We start from the raw sequence: 16809 nt of genomic DNA, 5'->3' as shown, positions 1-16809 counted from the left end.
TCGCCCTGCTCCCTGTCCCTTGACTGCCCCGACCCCATCTACCACCACCCTGACAGACCCTGGAACTCCCACCTTCCCAACCTCCCCTTCCCCATCCCCTGACTGTCCCCACAGAACCTCTGCTCCATCCAACCCCCCCTGTGCCCAGGGCTCCCTGCCCCTTATCCAACCTCAATGGCCCTGGCCCCTTACCACACCGCTTACCCCTGCCTCTCCCCTCTCCCGGAGCCTCAGTGCGCCGTGTCCAGGAGCAACCCTGGACAGTGCTGCAGCAGCCTGGCTGGCTGCAGTGAGGCCTGAGCTCCTGCCTCTTGGCCCGGAGCTCACAGCCCTGCCCCGGTCTTACCACGCGGCTCTGAGCAGGGTAAGCAGCATGGTAAGAATCCTGGCCAGGGGGGGGGGGTTGGATAAGGGGCAGGGAGTCCCGGGGACGGGGAGTGAGGGGGGGTTGGATGGGGCAGAGATTCTGGGAGGTGGTCAGGGGATGGGGAACAGGGTGGGTTGGGTAGGGGGGAAGGCAGAGGCGTGGCTACAGGGAGTCTCAGATTCTCGTGAGGGCCCCTGTGGGGCCCGGGCCAAATTACCCCACTTGCCCCCTCGGGTGGCCCTGGAGCTCGCAGCCCCCCCTTACCTTGCAAGCAGCTGCTCAAAGCAGCAGGTCTGGGGAGCTGAGCTGCCGGCAGCTCTGCACGCTGCAGCTCTGGTGGAGGAGGGGGGAAGGGCCAGGGAAGGTCCCAGCTCAGTTGGGAGCTCAGGTGGGGGACAGGACGGTCCCATGGGCTGGATGTGGCCCATGGACCAGAGTTGTTTGCCCAGCCACCCAGCCCTTTAACAGCCGGTTCTCCACCCGCATCTAATTTTAGCAACCGATTCTTGGAAACTGGTGCGAACTGGCTCCAGCTCACCACTGGTTGTCACCCTCTCGCTCTGACCCAGGGACTGTTTAATTCTTTAGCCAGAGTGGAGCAGCGTGATCAGAAGCGATTGTGGGATCCTCACATCAGAATATCCCAGACCCCGCGGTTAGGGCAGTCACCTGAGCAGTGGAGACCGCTCTTCAAACCCTTCCTCCCCATCAGGCAGAGCAGGGAGCAGAACCTGAGTCTCCCATGTGCCAGGCGAGTGCCCTAACTCCTGAGCTCAAAGTCATAAAGGAGCCTCTCCCAGCACCTACCCCGGATATTGTCAGGGACTCCATCCAGAAGGGGTGCTCAGCGCATTCCTACAGGATAGGCTTTCCCCTGCCTGCCTTCTGGTTTGAGGCTCCTTCTGGGATTTACACATGAGGCAGGTGTGTGGACGCTTAGCGTGAGGCAGCAGCACTCAAACTCAGGAACAGAGAAATTTAGGAACTCTGGGAAATTTTATCATAGAAATGTTGGTGTTGAGTGAGTTCGGGTGTCTGCAGAGTTAGGGGCTGCCAGGCAGAGGTTTTCTGCATTTCAGTGGGGCGGGAAGAGGTGGGGAAGGGGTGGAGTGGGGGCAGAGCAGGGGTCAAGCACCCCCAGGGAAATTAGAAAGACATCGCCTCTGGGCATTGTTACTGGAGAGGAGTCTGGGGATTCTCATGGGCACAGTCAGCTGCAAGTGACATGGGCTGAGGGATCCATCTCTCCAGCCTCCCCATCACAGCTCCTGGAGGCCACTTCTATTGGCCAAAAATAACTGCATGTGACGTGTGTCTGACTAATGCCTGCAATTCCCAGGCAATCTGTTCAGTAGTACAAACCTCAGCATCAGTGAGATCCTCTACCTGAGCCCATCCACGAGAACTGACAGCATCTGGAGGCCATGAAACTGCAAGGCTGGTTAGAAGCAAGTTTACAACCATGTAACGAGTTTGCCTTACACAAGAGTAACAATGTATCTCATCACAATAGGAGTCAGGATCTGTAACAATATTGTATCCAGTTGCTCATGGATTAACCAGCGGCTTCCCCAGCAGCATTTCTGCCCTGCAGGCCTTTCCCATCACAGCTGCAGCTCCTGTTCTGGTTCCAGAAGGCCACTCCCCAGGTTCCCTATTGATTATGATCTCAGATCCACTCTGCCACAATAGAGTCCTGGCTGCAGTGCCCAGCCACAAGAAACAGCAGCAGAATGAAGGCGTGTGACTGATGGCTATAGATCTCCAGCCATGCGTTCTCCAGCAAAACAAGGAGCAGTGACAGCTTTGCGCTTAAGGAAAATAATTTCATCTCACACCATCCAGCTGCAAGAATGTATGAATTGTTCAGTGAACTGCATTAAATAGCTGCAATGTTGTATCCAGCTGTAGGGCAGCCCCTGTAAGCAGCAACATCCCTGGAAGCTCTCGCTTCTCACTACCGCAGGATTTCCATTTCTGCTCCCAGGTGGCTGCCCCCCCACACTCTCTCAGGCCCCCTCTCTGTCCCCAGATATCCTCCTGCAGCCAGGCTGGACAAGGGGCCTGAGAGCCTTGGAGACAGGAGATCTCTGGTTAGCCCATCCCCTGTACAGACAGCCAGGAGTCCCTGAGAGCTGGGGAGATTGTGCAGGGAAACAGAAACAGGAGCTGCCAGGCTAGGAACAGGGGTGACGACTGCTCTCTTGGCTAGCGCACCCAGCACTGAACCAGGGACCCCTAGAGCTAAAAGCACAGGCTGCCCCAGCTTATGCTAAATAGTCAACCCTTTGTAACTGTACCAGCTCCACACACACCCCAGTGGGTTACACAAGCACCAGAGAGACATGGTCTTAAGGAGCCTGAAGGCCAGGTAGGGAACAGGCAGTAGGAGTCAGCAGCTGTGAGTCTCACCCTCCTTACCAGGCTGCCCCATCAGATCCTCATGTCAGGCAGTGAAACCCCCAGTCGCTCGTTACCCCTTTTTGACCCAAGTGACTAGTCCACAGTTTGGGGCCTGGCAGACATTTCGGAGGAACTGGTGACAATATAGACTCATCACACTTCACTCAAGGGCTCTTTACAGTCCACAAAACAGAAATCACATGAGACCACACCCAGAAAGGAAACATCTAATGGTACAAAGTTTAATCAGCCCATTTCTGAGGAGAAGGAAGTGAACCTAAACTCCTCTCTTGACTCCTTCCTGCACTAGAGGCCATGGCTGCTGCGAATCCAGCAAAAACACTCCAGGATGAACTGACCTGTTCCATCTGTCTGGAGTATTTTAAAGATCCGGTGTCTCTAGACTGTGATCACAATTTCTGCCAAGCCTGCATCACCCAGTGCTGGGAGGGATTGGCTACCAACGTCTTCTGCCCTCAGTGCAGAGTGACTTTTCCCCAGAGGAACCTCCGGCTGAATAGGCAGCTCAGGAATATTGTGGAAGCAGCCAAAGAACTCAGGTTGCCATCAGGGAGGGAACTAGAATCAGAGAGACTGTGTGAGAAACACAAGGAGCCTCTAAAACTGTTCTGCAAAGAGGACAAAATCCCCATCAGCCTGGTGTGTGACAGATCCAAGGAGCACAGAGATCACACCATCATTCCTGCAGAGGAAGCTGCCAAAGAATTCAAGGTAGGAAAATAACCTATTGTTGTTTTTATAACCAGAGCCTTGGGAATTTCCAGAGCATTCGTTTCCTTTAGCCCCAGACAGCCACTCAGTGAACTCCACTAGAGAGGAACGAGGGGTTTCAGGCCTAAGCAGGTTTCCCAGCAACTGGAAATCCTCCCAAGGCTGATGCAGGTGGAGAAGTGTGGCCCTCCATAAACGTCCTAAGGTTGACATGTTGGAGTGAGGGGGAGTGATGAACCCACACCCCACCCCTCCTGGTCCCTATACACAGAGTCCTGGGCACTGAATGACCCCACTTCTCTGCCCCTCCCCACTTCCACCCTTTCCCAAAGCTATAAACACCATGTCCGTGCTGCTTCTCCTCTCCCTGGGGCTGAGGGAGCAGGAGGAGTTGCCTGTTTGGCACACATCCCCTTTGCCCTTCTCCTGCAGAGCTCCTCATGACAACAGGAAGGGAGCCCCACCCTCATGAGACTGGTGGGGAGCACAGGAGTGGAGCTCCAGTCCTGCAAACCCCAGCAAGTCTGCCTGATATAATCAGAGATGGGATTGCAGGAAGCAGGGACTGGGTGGGAGCAGGCAGCAGAGCAATGGGGCACTCTAGCAAGGTCATTGCTTCCAGAGTGTCCCCTCATGACCTGGAGTAGCCCTACCTCAAGTTCCCTCTGAGGTTCCCAGAAATAATCCACAAGGGCTTTTCTGTGGCCAGTAACACCCTTGCTCTCTGAGCAGTGACTCCCAGGTCTTCTAGTCTGAAGTTTGGCCTTATCACCCTGAAGAAGATCCCAAGGCCGCCTCTGCCTTCTCCATGGGTCTCCTCCCTCTGGCTTTCCATAGGCCTCTGTTTTACTATCCCAGGCCTGGTTGGATTACATGGCATCCCCTTCTCCTCCCGATCACTGCTTGTTCATTCTCCCCACCTGGGGAGGAGAACTGGCTATGTCACACCCAGCCGTGATCACCACTCCTTCGTTGTCCTCGGCTGGGGAGGAGAACTGGTTTATCACAGGTGGGGCTGAGACCCCTCTCTCTTTATAGGGCCAGCCACTCTGTGACTGACATTGTTCCTCTTCCACATCTCCTGAGGATACAGGGAGACAGTCCCCATCCTGCAGATTTCACTTAGGAAATTTTGGCCATAGATTTCAGTGTGGGAACCTTGTGCCCATAAAGGTTTCCATGTTGGCATTAATAGCAATAATAAAAATTCATAACCAATAGAATGTTCTGATTTCTACTGCAGTAGCATCTCCAGGCCCCGATGAGGGATTAGGGCCCCGTTGTGCCAGGCACTGTACAGACAAGTCAGGCAAAGAGCCCACAGTCACAGTCTAATGAAGATGATATGCAGCAGGTGGATAAAGAAAGAACCAGGGCTAAGAGTGGGGGACACATAAAGGGTGTTGTGTTTGCATACATTAGCAATCACAATAGGTCATCATGGGTGGCCACCATTCCATATTTCAAAGCTGTCCATTTTCCATGGTGCAGACTTAGGTGCCTGTACTTTTCTATGCGGAATGTTTTAGGTGATGGAGTGGTAGCAGGCACGAGGGGGAGTCCATGGATCAGTCTCCCCACCCTCCTATGGGCTTGGCAGGAATTTCAGAATCACGGTTAGGGAGTTGAGACCCCCTTGAGTGCTATTTCCCAAATGGTGGCTTGTGACCCACCAGTGAGTTGTGGGAAGTTGTAGCTGGGTTATGGGCTTGGTGCGGAGGGGCAGCCCTGTGGGGACGGCAGTGATAGCTTCTGTCCCGCAGGGCTGAGTCCAGCTCTCCACAGCGGGCGCCTGTGGAAAAATTCCAGCATGAACCTACTTGTCCCATCTGTCTGGAGTATTTCAGAGAACCTGTCATTCTGGAGACTGGGAACATTTTATGACAAACCTGCATCACCCAGAACTGGGAGTAATCAGATACAGCCATCTCCTGACTGAGCAATAATTAAGAAAGGCCATTAGGAGGGAAAGATGCCTTGATAAAGGTGGCAGGCCCTGCAGGGAGATGATGTTATCCACTGGGATTCTGAACTCCTGTGCTGCGCCACGAGGGGTTAAACTCAGATGCTGCTGGCCTGCACTAGAGGAGATCAGTGTCCTAAACACCATGTGGACTCCAAGCACCTTGAGTCTTCACACAAAAGGGCTCCAGACAGCGCAGGTCCATGCCAAATACCATGGGGATCATAGGTGCCGACTCCATGAGTGCTCCAAGGCTGGAGGACTCACGGGGAAAAATTAGGACCCACGGGGAGGAGGAGGCAGCAGGCAAGCTCCCCGCCCCCTGCTGCCTCCTCCTCCCCTGAGCATGCTGCATCCCTGCTCCTCCACCTACCTCCCAGCAACCTCCCACCTGGCCACCACCAAACAGCAGTAGCAAGCTCCAAGAGGGATGTGGGGGAGAGTGGGAATGTAGCGCACTCAGGAGAGGAGGCGGGGATTTGGGGAAGGAGTTGAATAGGTGTGTGGGGGGAGTCGGGGCAGGGACTTCGAGGAAGGGGTTGGAATGGCTCTGGGAGGGGCAGGGCAGGGGTGGAGTCAGGGCTGGGCTGGAGGCAGAGGGGGGTCAAGCACCCACTGGCACCATTAGAAGTCAGCACTTATGATGGGGATTAGACTGGGTTGTAGCTAAACTAACCCCTGGGCGGCGGTGACCGTGTCAGGCTGAAGAACCAGCCAAACTGGTTCCATTAATCTTTACACCGCTCTTCCACAATGCGGCATTCTGAAATCTCTAGAACTCGCTGCTTCTGGGCACTGAGCTGGGGAACAGGTACCCAGGCAGCCCTGCCTCTGTAAGGATCAGGGACAGAACCAGGGCAAACCCCAACTGTTCTTGACAACAATGAACACATCGAATGTTGTTTGCCCGAATGCCCAAGCCAATTCTATCCACCCCGTCCAGTCCCCAGGGGCTCAGGGCTGAAATTCAGTGGAAATTGGGCTCTTTTGAAAATCCCAGTCCATATTTCAAGCCCTGGAGGTTTCTAGGATTTCTATCACTTTGTTTGTTAAGCTTCCTCAAAACCAGAATATTTCACAGTGAAAGAAAAATCCAAGGATGTGATGCCAGTGCCATGTTGGCATAAATCAATGGAGGGAAAAGGTCAAACAATTTCAAGGAGTCTGAAAATGAAACACTCCCAGTGTCCATCAATATGACTTCAATTCCTTGGTATCATAGATATCATATGAGCTACTGGGTTCTCCTTTAGAATATCAGTAGAGTGTTTGTTTGTGTTGGAAAAGCTCCCCTCCCACTCACAATCTCACACCTAACGATAACACCACTTCTGTTTCTTCAGGAAAAGATTCAAGCTCATTTGAAGATGCTGAGGGAAGAGAGAGAAAAGCTCCTGGGATTTAAAGTGAGAGAAGAGAAGAGAAGCCTGGAATATCTGGTAGAGGCCCATCCTTATTAATCTGCATTTGTAACGAGCAGGATGGAGGGGCGTTCTGAATCAGAGCAATAATGAGAGGCAGGGGCAATCTAGAGGCCCAGTCATGTTTTATTTCAATCAGTTGGGGGTAAAGCAGAAAGCTGTTAAGTGGGGAATAATCACAAGTAAATCAAAATTAGTTGTTTTGGCAGGAATTACTACTTAGGACTATACCATAAACCAGTAGGTTTCAACCTTTTTGCATTTGATAATTTTGAACTGGGGGTGCAGAGATCACTTTGGAAATCTATTGTCTGTACGGACCACAGGTTGAAACCCACTGCCATAAACTACTGTAACTATTATTCTTATCTATCGTATATTGACTACTGTTAACTTAATTACACAGTCTTCATAGGAAACAATTTACATTAATGAAATGACAGAATTTTGAATTAGAAAATCCAGTGCACTAAAACAAACCCTCACTGTTACACATTCAGGCATCAGTTTCACAGTTTTCATTGTCTGTTAGCTCAGAGTTTGGGAGCTGTTCAGTTATATCTTGAGGAATCCTCTTGTGCAATTTTTGTTGACTGTTTTGAGTTCCAGCTTAAATAGAGTCATGTGTCTCTGGCTGTGAAGTCTTCGTTTCTTGACTGAACAATTATCCCTCTGCTCATTTCTGGCTTGCAGTCCCGTTGTGCTCTGACAATCTCTCCATTCCTGTCATTCACCTTTTATATCTGAAAGTGTTGTCCAGATGTGTTGTTTTACAGTCCTTAGTATTTTCTTCTTTTCACCTCCCACTGCTTTGGATCTCCAACTCCAAAGCCATTGATAACACGCTATCCAGACCATGTCAGAATGGGAACGTCCCTTTATGAGATTCTGGGGCAAAATGGAAAGGTGTGAGATAATTCTCTCTCTAGTAACCACAGGATATTGTTCAGAGTGAGATGACTTAGAACTTGGAAAAAAATTCTCCCTCCAACACACTCCAGGCTCCACCCATGTTCCTGACCAGCCCTTTCCCTATTTTCCTTCACAGAAACAAACAGAAACCGAGAGGCAGAAGATTGTGTCTGAATTTCAGCAACTGTGGCAGTTCCTGGAGGAACAAGAGCGACTCCTGCTGGCCCAGCTGGAGAAGCTGGACAAGGAGATTGTGAAGATACAGAATGAAAGTGTCAGTAAACTATCTGAGGAAATTTCCCATCTTGGTAACCTGATCAGTGAGATGGAGGGGAAATGTCAGAAGCCAGTGACTGAATTGTTGCAGGTGAGACTGAGTTAGAAATACTCCAGATCCCAACACAGGGACAAGACTGCTCCTAAAACATGGGCACGGGAGTCCAGCAGTCAGAGATCACCGTGTAACTCAATGTGTATAGCCGAGATGTGAATGACTGCTATTTTTGAAAAGTTACAGACATTGTGATGTGAGAGATGGAAAAGCCTCATTAGCTCAGCAAACACATGGTCCTGGGGCCAGAACATAGCCTCTTTTCCCCATACTTGCTAAATCCCTTCATCTGGAATTCTAAGTGTGTCAAGTGGGACACACATTTCCTCTCTCTATTTCTCTCTAGGATATCAGAAGCACCTTGAGCAGGTACGTGTCTCTCTCTCATTCCCCCCACACCTCACAACGCTGGGAAAGAGCTTGGAGATGATGTTACCACCACTTCTCCCCAGGGCTCTACAGCAAAATGTGTGGGGAAGGTCATATTTTTGGATACAAATCTTTCTGATCAACTTCATCCAGTGGTTCTCACCCTTTTATAGAAGACTCTGGAATTTGCCATTCAGTGGGAAGGACTGACCTCAAGTATTTCCCAGAGATGTCACCTCCCCAAGGGACTGGCCTCCTCAGGATAGTGGAGATGGAATATGGGCCTGTCACTGCTGGGGCCCTGATCACTATTCAGCCCAGGGCAGCAGTGGTCAAGACTCTTTCCCACCTGAAGGCTGTTTGGAGACCTGTGTGGAATGAGGTGGGGAGGGGGGAGTTGGTGTCTCAGTCTAGTTCCTAATGGACATATTTCTACACTTACCCTGGGAACCTCCTGTCCCTCAGAGTATGAAGGCCAAGGAGTGAATTGGCCATGGAGACTCAATTCCCCTTTTGTCACCAGAGCTGGTTTCTCCAGGCCAGAGCTGAAGAATAATAATGGGACCTTTGTGGGGGGCGGGAAGGGTTCACTGGCACGGCCTTGCTCTGAAGCTGGGAGAAGTAGAGGAATTCTAATTCTAGACCCATTAGAACAGTGATTCACTAGCAAGAATTTATGAGTCAATAAATGAAATATAACCATGTCAAATTGTTTCTCTCTAGGTCTGGGAACGGGAAGTTCCAGCAGCCAGAGGAGATTTCTCCTAAGTTAGAATTAAGATTCAACGATTTCTCCCAGAAAACTGCTGCTCTAGTGGAGACTCTCAGGAAGTTCAAAGGTACTGAGAAGGGACCTAGGAGAGGAAATTGGGATGAGCCGCTGAGACTGTGGGAATAGAATGGGTCTGGCCAATTGGTTGATAATTAGATGATGGATCTATGTAATTGTTGGGTGAAAATGCCACATACTTGGGGTCCAAGAAACTCCAGTTGATTGAATCAAACCTTTATTTGTCCCACAAGCATGCCTTGCCATTGCAATTACTGTTCAAGTAAGAAATTACAGACATACCTTATAGATGTACTGGCCAGTTACCTTCTTCTGGGGCATAGCTGCAGCACAGGGAATTTCCTGTGAAGTTCAGATTCCTCTTTACAGATCCAAATTATATATTTATTAGATTTTTCAATCATCTTTGACTGTCACAAATATTAAGTATCTTACATAACTCGTACAATAAACATTCATGAACTTTTTAATTGACAGGGCTTTTGCTATACAAGCTATTTTCACGTTATTGGTCTCTTTTCTGATTGGTTTATTGCTATAGATTACGTATAGGTCACTTTGACCCTGTTCTCTGCATAGGGGTTTTGGACTTTGCTAACTGCTCCTGGGCTGTACATTTTGGGTGTCTGATGTCTTTAATGTTTCAGAGGGGTAGCCGTGTTATTCCCAAGTCTTTGCAGGCTCTGGGTCTAGATTATGGCAAGGGGCAGAAAGTGAATGAGAGAAACCAATTGGAGTCTGAAGGGAGGGAGAGAGGGGATGAGGAGGGGAAAAGTAAGGGGCTGGTTTACACTACGGGGGGAAATCGATCTTAGATACGCAACTTCAGCTACATGAATAACGTAGCTGAAGTCGAATATCTAAGATCGGATTACTCACCCGTCCTCACCGCGCGGGATCGATGTCCGCGGCTCCAGGGCCGGCCTTAGGATTTATGGTGCCCTAGGCGAGATTATTAAACTGGTGCCCCTGTGCCTGATCTGCTCTTAGCAACACAAACATAAGCTTATAGTATTGGAAAACTTGCCACATTCACATTATTAAAACCAGTTTAACTTAATTAAGCACACTGTAATGCTGATGGACTAGCACTAAAGAAGCAGCACTATAGAAAAAAATTCTGATATGACAGAATGATGCAAATAATATATATTTTTTAATTTATCAAAATTTTATTGGAAATCTATAAGAGGAGATATTGAAACAATAATTTGTTTTTAATTAAAAGCAATCTTTCTGGCTTTTTTGGCTGCAAAATCAGTAATAATGTCATCATATGACAAAGACAAAGTCGTGTCTTGTTCAATCGCAAGAATAGCAAGACCAGTCAAGTGTTCCTGACTCATTGTAGAGCGGAGATAGTTTTTAATGAGCTTTAGTTTTGAGAAACTCCGTTCTCCTGATGCTACTCTTACAGGAATTGTCAGTAGAATACGAGTGGCAATGTACACATTAGGATATATGTCAACAAGTTTGCAGGTATGAATAAACTGTACAATGTCCATCACCGATTTTGCATGTGGCAAAATTGATGACAGTGTACTCAATTCTTCGTACAGTTCAAGTCCATTTAAATCAAAACTATCACCGTGCTTCAGGAGGCTCTCTAGGTTCTTGCACTTTGTCATTAGTTGCTCTTGTTTTCCTATTTCGTTGAATTTAGTTATGTCATACAAAAATCCAAACTGTTCATGGTGTACTTGCAAGGTATTAAACCTTTCATCAACAGCAGATACTGCTTTATCCATCACAACATTAAAAAATTCAACCTCAAATTTCTTTTCTGGATCATCTATGGGCATGATCTGCTGTATAGATTCTTCATAAGGAAGTGTTCCTGGCCTTTTTAACTCATATTAACTATGTATTTACTTTATAAAAGTTGGAGAAAACATTGTGAAAACGTAAAACATTGGCTGCCCAACTTCTGGGCTGGCAAAAGTTATACTGACTCACAGGGAAAAAAAAAAGCAGGAGAATCTTAGTAAAACATATGGTCACTCTATACCAGGGGTCGGGTCGGCAACCTTTCAGAAGTGGTGTGCCAAGTTCACTGTAATTTAAGGTTTCTCATGCCAGTAATACATTTTAATGTTTGTAGAAAGTTTCTCTCTATGTCTATATTATATAAATAAACTATTGTTATTATCTGAGGTCTTGGCCACCGGTCCTGCTCAGGCCACTGCCAGCTGAGTAAATGAAACCCCAAACCGGCAGCGGGCTGGTGGCTGGAACCCTAGACAAGGATCCCAGGCCCTGCTCAGCCCGCTGCTGGTCTGGGGTTCTGACCACCAACTCCTGCCAGCTAGGATCCCGGCCGCCAACGCCCCCCTCAGCCCGCTACCAGCCTGGGATTCTGCTCACCCGGGCTGGCAGGAGGAAGAGTGGGGCTGGCGACTGAGCTCCTGACTGGCAAGGGGCCGGCAGCTGGAACCCCGGAGTAGCAGTAGGCTGAGTGCTGCTGGCACCCCAGACTGGCAGCAGACTGAGCCACTCAACCCGCCACCGGCCCTGCTCAGCCCACCACCAGCCCACTCAGCCCGCTTCCGGCTGAGTGAATGGAACCCCAGGCTGACAGCAGGTTGAGTGGTTCAGCTGGCCTGCTCAGCCTACTGCCAGACTGGGGTTCCTTGGGGGTCCCCAGGCCAGCAGCAGGTGCTGAGTGGGGCCGATGGCTGGTATTCCAGCTGGCAATAGGGCAGCAGCCAGAACCCCAGAGCAGTGATGGGCTGAGCCACTCAGCCTGCTGCTGCATACCATCAAAAATCAGCTCACCTGCCACCTTTGACACGTGTGCCATAGGTTGCCAACCCCTGCTTTATACACTAGTAAGGAGATGAGCATATTATAGTTGTTGGAGGGCTCTTATCAGGAGTAACAGGCTATAGGAAAGTCAGTCAACATTTTTTGTTTCTCTGATGAAAACTGACCCACTCCCTGCCTCAAACCAAACCTATCACTAATAATTATCAACAACTTAATTTTCTGTTTATGGCTAAGATATTGATTTTAAAAAATATTGAAATTGGATGTAGGATTGTTAGCAAGAATTTTTGGCAAACAAAGTTATTAAATGACAATCTAAATGGCAACACAGTACTGCTTTCATGCTTGGCTCACCCCCCCAGCCTGCTGGTCCAACAGCTGCAGTAGAGGAGGAGATAGGTGGAAAACTGCAGGACCGCAAAATCCACCTCTTGGGGTGCAGAGTGGCAACAGCAGCAGCAAACCCTCAGGTCCAATCACACGCCAATGGGCACCGCCGCCAGCTCAACAGACCATGGTGAAGTTAGCACAGCATCTGATCTCAGGGACGGGGCACCCATGGAGCCACAGCAGCTCGTCCTGCCCTGTGCAGCTCCCCCCGGATGAGATGGATCGCTGGCAGCTGCCAGCCCGGGGGAGAGGCGCTCCCCAGATAGGGTGGCCAGATCCAGATGTCCTGATTTTATAGGGCCAGTCCTGATATTTGGGGCTTTGTCTTATATAGGCACCAATTACCCCCACCTAGAGTGACCAGACAGAAAGTGTGAAAAATCAGGACAGGGATGGGGGGGGGGATAAAAGGAGCCTATATAAGAAAAAGACCCCAAAATTGGGACTGTCCCTATAAAATAGGGATATCTGCTCACCCTACCCCAATCCCCTTACCTGATTTTTCACACATCTGGCTAACCTCAGCCAAGCCCTGTGTGACATTCCAATTCTGGCTGCCTGCCCAGGAAGTGAGTTACTTTCACTTTCATTCCTCAGCAGGCAGGCAGCCAGCCTCCCCTCCCCCCGAGCACCTCACTCAACCCAGCCCTGACGGAGGGGAGGGAGGAGAGAGAGGGGTGCTCCTGGGGAGGAGGGAGAAAGGAGGGGGTGCTCCGTGGGGCAGAGGGGAGGTGAGCTCCTTTCCCAACCCCCACCCCCGTCCCTTCCCAGAGACCCCAGCAGCCAATCCCATTCCTCAGACTGTGCTGCATTCGGCTCTCTCTAGGACCCAGCAGCCTTGCTTCTACATTGTCTGGGCTGCCAGCAGAGTGGTGCCCCCAGGCAGGGTGAGGCCCTACGCGGCTGCCTATTCTGCCTATGCCTAAGGACGGCCCTGCGCGGCTCCCCCTGTCGATTCTGCAACTCCGTTGGGGTTGGTGGAGTTCCAGAATCGATATAAGCGTGCTCGGGGATCGATATATCGCATCTAGATGAGACGCGATATATTGATCCCCGAGCAATCGATTTTAACCCGCTGATACGACGGGTAGTCTAGACATAGCCTGAATCTCACTTACAGAGCATCTGTCCTGGGTCCAGCTGCATTGGGAAATGCCTGACTTGAGAGGAGAAATAGGTTTCAGACCTTTTTATATTAAATATCTGAGTGCTGCTCGGTATGTTTCTCTGTCATAATTAAAACACAGTTGTAGGAGTTGAGAGTGGGGACGCTGTTATGAATATGAAAGCCTGAACTCTCGTCTCCTTTCTCCTTCCCCCCTCCAGACACTCTGCCGTCTGCACTAGAGACAAAAAGAGGAGAATCCCTAGGAACATTCAGACAGGGTGAGATTGCAGCTGGAGATTGTCTTTAAATGATCAGAAAATGTCTTCATGAGATTGTAGCTAAAGTTACCAACCAAACCGATACCAAGCATGACACACAGAGCCCTAAAAACAACACACTGAATAGTGAGGAGCTCCCACACCGAAGTCACACAAACACTCCCTACACCAACCTTAGTGCTGAGTTCATGCCCACGCTGCTGAACAGAAACACTCTCCCTGAGCAGCCTGTGAACAGAGCTCTCTGCCTGGAGGGCTGACACATCCCTCTGATTTACCCCGGTGCAGGGGGTCTCCCCATCACTCTTCTCCAACATCCTGCCTTTTCTCTGGGCAGGGTTGGGCTCCCCCATTGGAGCTGCTCACTGCTTCCTGGAGTGGAGAGATGCTCTCCCTGTGAGGCTGTCAGCTCCTACCTTCTCTCTATGTTGGGGATGGGGCTACCCACCGAATGACATTTCCTTCTTTCTTTTCTTAACTGGTTCTTCCTACTCTGGCTGGGGAGTGGAGGCTGCATTTACGGGAGGGAGCTTCCCTCTGGAGTTCAAAGCTGGTACCTGCCTTCTCTGCTCCCTCCTCACTAAAACCTTCCTGGCTGTGTTTCTGATGCTGGGAATGGAGCAGCTCCAGGATAGGGAGCAGGGAGCTGAAGCTTCAGCAAGCAAATTAAAAATGAATGAAGTGGGTCCCATTACACCAACTGAAGAACTGCAGTGACATCACTGCTCAGTCTCAGGTGTCCAGGAGAGAGGCAGCTTCCTGGGATCCAGGCCTGTCCCAGCCAGAACTGGGCTGCTGGCAGGGCCGGTGCAAGGATATTTTGTGCCCTAGGCGAAACTTCCACCTTGCGCCCTCTGCCCCCACCCCTCCCCCAGAGCATCGCTTGTTATAAACTTTCAAAAATGAATACTGCATAATGTGGCCTTGTTCATTAGAATTAATATATATTCGGCATGAAAATTTATTAATTTCATTATTTAGCCTACATATTTAATGAAAATAATTGAATAACCTGACAGGCTGTGGGGCTGGCTGACTCTGGGCAGGGCAGGGGATACAAAGCTGGTTGGAGATGGTGTGTGGGGTTGGCTGGAGACAGGGGGTGCGGGACTGGCTGCGTGCAGGGCAGGGAGTGTGGGGCTGGCTGCAGGCAGGGCAGGGCCTGCAGTAGGGGCTGGATGGAGACAGGTGGTGTGGGGCTGGCTATGGACAGGGTAAGGAGTGCAGCAGGGGCTGGCTGCATGCAGGGCAGGGAGTGAGGGGCTGGCTGTGGGCAGGGCAGAGGGTGTGGGGTGGCTGGAGACAGGAGGTGTGGGGCTGGCTGTGGGCAGGGCAGGAGGTGTGGGGCTGGCTGTAGGCAGGGCAGGGGGTGCAGCAGGGGCTGGCTGCGGGCAAGGCAGTGGGTGCGGGGCTGGTTGAGGCAGAGAAGGTGTGTGGGGCTGGCTTTGGGCAGGGGGTGAGGGGCTGGCTGGATACAGCGGTGTAGGGCTGGCTAGAGACAGGGCAGGGGGTGTGAGGCTGGCTGTGGGCAGGGCAGGGGGTGCAGCAGGGGTGGCTGCGGGTAGCGCAGGGGGTGAGGGGCTGGCTGGAGGCAGGGGAAGGGGTGTGGGGCTGACTGGAGGCAGGGCAGGGGATGAGGGGTTGGCTGCAGTCAGGACAGGGGGTTCAGCTGCCATGGATGGAGCTGGAGCACAAAGAGCAGCTGCAGAAGGAAGAGCTGTTGGACAGAAGCTTCTGTGAGGAACCGGCTCTGTCCCATGGAGAGGTACCACTGCGGGATCTGCATTTTAAATAGCAGTGGGGATGCCCCTGCAGCCCATTGCCCTCTCAGCCTCCTGGGCACTGGCTCTCTGCTGCTCACTCCCTAGGGACTCAGCCCTGCTCCTCTTGCCCCCAGTCCCTCATTAGGCCTGGGTGCCTGTAAAGCATGCAGCATATCTTTGTACTGTGTTAATGACTCCTGAACTGGTGGGTGCTATGCCTAATTGCTGCCACTATCTCTTTCTTTGCTGGGCAATTAGATGACAATATACTTGGAATAGCCCAGAGGGGTCAGAGTAGAGAAGGAGGAAGGAGAGACCTTTAGGTTTCAGTTCTGTGCAAAGCCGGTTAACTTTTCTTTTCAGCTGCCTATAAACAAACCTAGTAGAGAAAAGAGTTTCTTCCCCACATCCCCTCCCCCAAAAAATCGGTTATGATTTTAATGGATCCAGAAGCAAAATAATTCTGTAATCAAAAAGACAAGTTTCCTGCTTTCCCTTCCACAAAGATCTATTTCCAACCCAGGCAACTTATTATTTATTATCTGTAGTAACTATGTTCTCACGTTTGAATGATACACTGTAATGGTGTCGGAATTCTTTGGAAATCCCTCAGCTCTCTTGCGGTGTTGGGAGTGAATGCTAGACCCTCGGTTAATTACTTTTACCTTACTTCACGTGCCCATCTTTTGCTCATTAATTTTTGAAGTTAAATTAGATTTTCAAAACCAGCTGTAAAATGATGTTCATGCCGACAATTGCAATTTAATTGTCCAAACGGGGAAATCGATGCCTTGAAATTATGGGATCTAATTTTAAAATTGTATTAAAAATGTGGCATTATAAAGGGGAAACATTTTAAAAGGTTTTACCAGCATCCCCATTACTGTTACCCAGGATTCTGCTTCAAGCAGTAATGCAGGAGGGAGGGGGCAATGGACAGATTAGTGTTCAGTGGTACTTCAAACAAAAAGACATTTACTCTTAAATTATCTTGTTGATGCCTAATTGACGATCTAATAGTATGCATCAAGTACATCAAAATTTCGCTGAATAAGCTTGTTAGCATTTCTAAGGGGGACATTGAACATTCCAAACAGTGATAAGTGGTGCCTGCGGGCGGTCCACCGGAGCCGCGCGAGCAGCCAAGCGTCCGCAGGCACGACTGCGGCAGCTCAGACTCCCTCTCTGTCCCAGCAGCAGCGGCTGCTCAACCATT

At 50.2% G+C, this 16809-nt stretch overlaps 3 protein-coding genes across 5 annotated transcripts in view; all 3 read left to right on the top strand.

Moving 5' to 3' along the window:
- The window catches only part of LOC115640747 (zinc finger protein 501-like), a 745273-nt gene that overhangs the window by 404790 nt on the left and 323674 nt on the right, over positions 1 to 16809 (top strand). The window lies entirely within an intron of this gene.
- LOC115640781 (zinc finger protein RFP-like) overlaps positions 1 to 16809 on the top strand; it is a 67190-nt gene that overhangs the window by 49680 nt on the left and 701 nt on the right.
- On the top strand, positions 1809 to 13830 carry LOC115640847 (zinc finger protein RFP-like). Its single transcript, XM_030543896.1, has 5 exons — positions 1809 to 3502; positions 6809 to 6904; positions 7935 to 8165; positions 9222 to 9337; positions 13771 to 13830. The coding sequence occupies exons 1-4, from the start codon at positions 3086 to 3088 to the stop codon at positions 9264 to 9266; spliced, it is 789 nt and encodes a 262-aa protein (XP_030399756.1). The 5' UTR covers positions 1809 to 3085; the 3' UTR covers positions 9267 to 9337; positions 13771 to 13830.

The sequence above is a fragment of the Gopherus evgoodei genome, unplaced genomic scaffold, assembly GCF_007399415.2.
Source record: "Gopherus evgoodei ecotype Sinaloan lineage unplaced genomic scaffold, rGopEvg1_v1.p scaffold_32_arrow_ctg1, whole genome shotgun sequence".
NCBI classification, from domain to species: Eukaryota; Metazoa; Chordata; order Testudines; family Testudinidae; genus Gopherus; species Gopherus evgoodei.
Note: the sequence above shows the minus strand (reverse complement) of the source record. Positions and strands in the feature narration are given on the sequence as shown.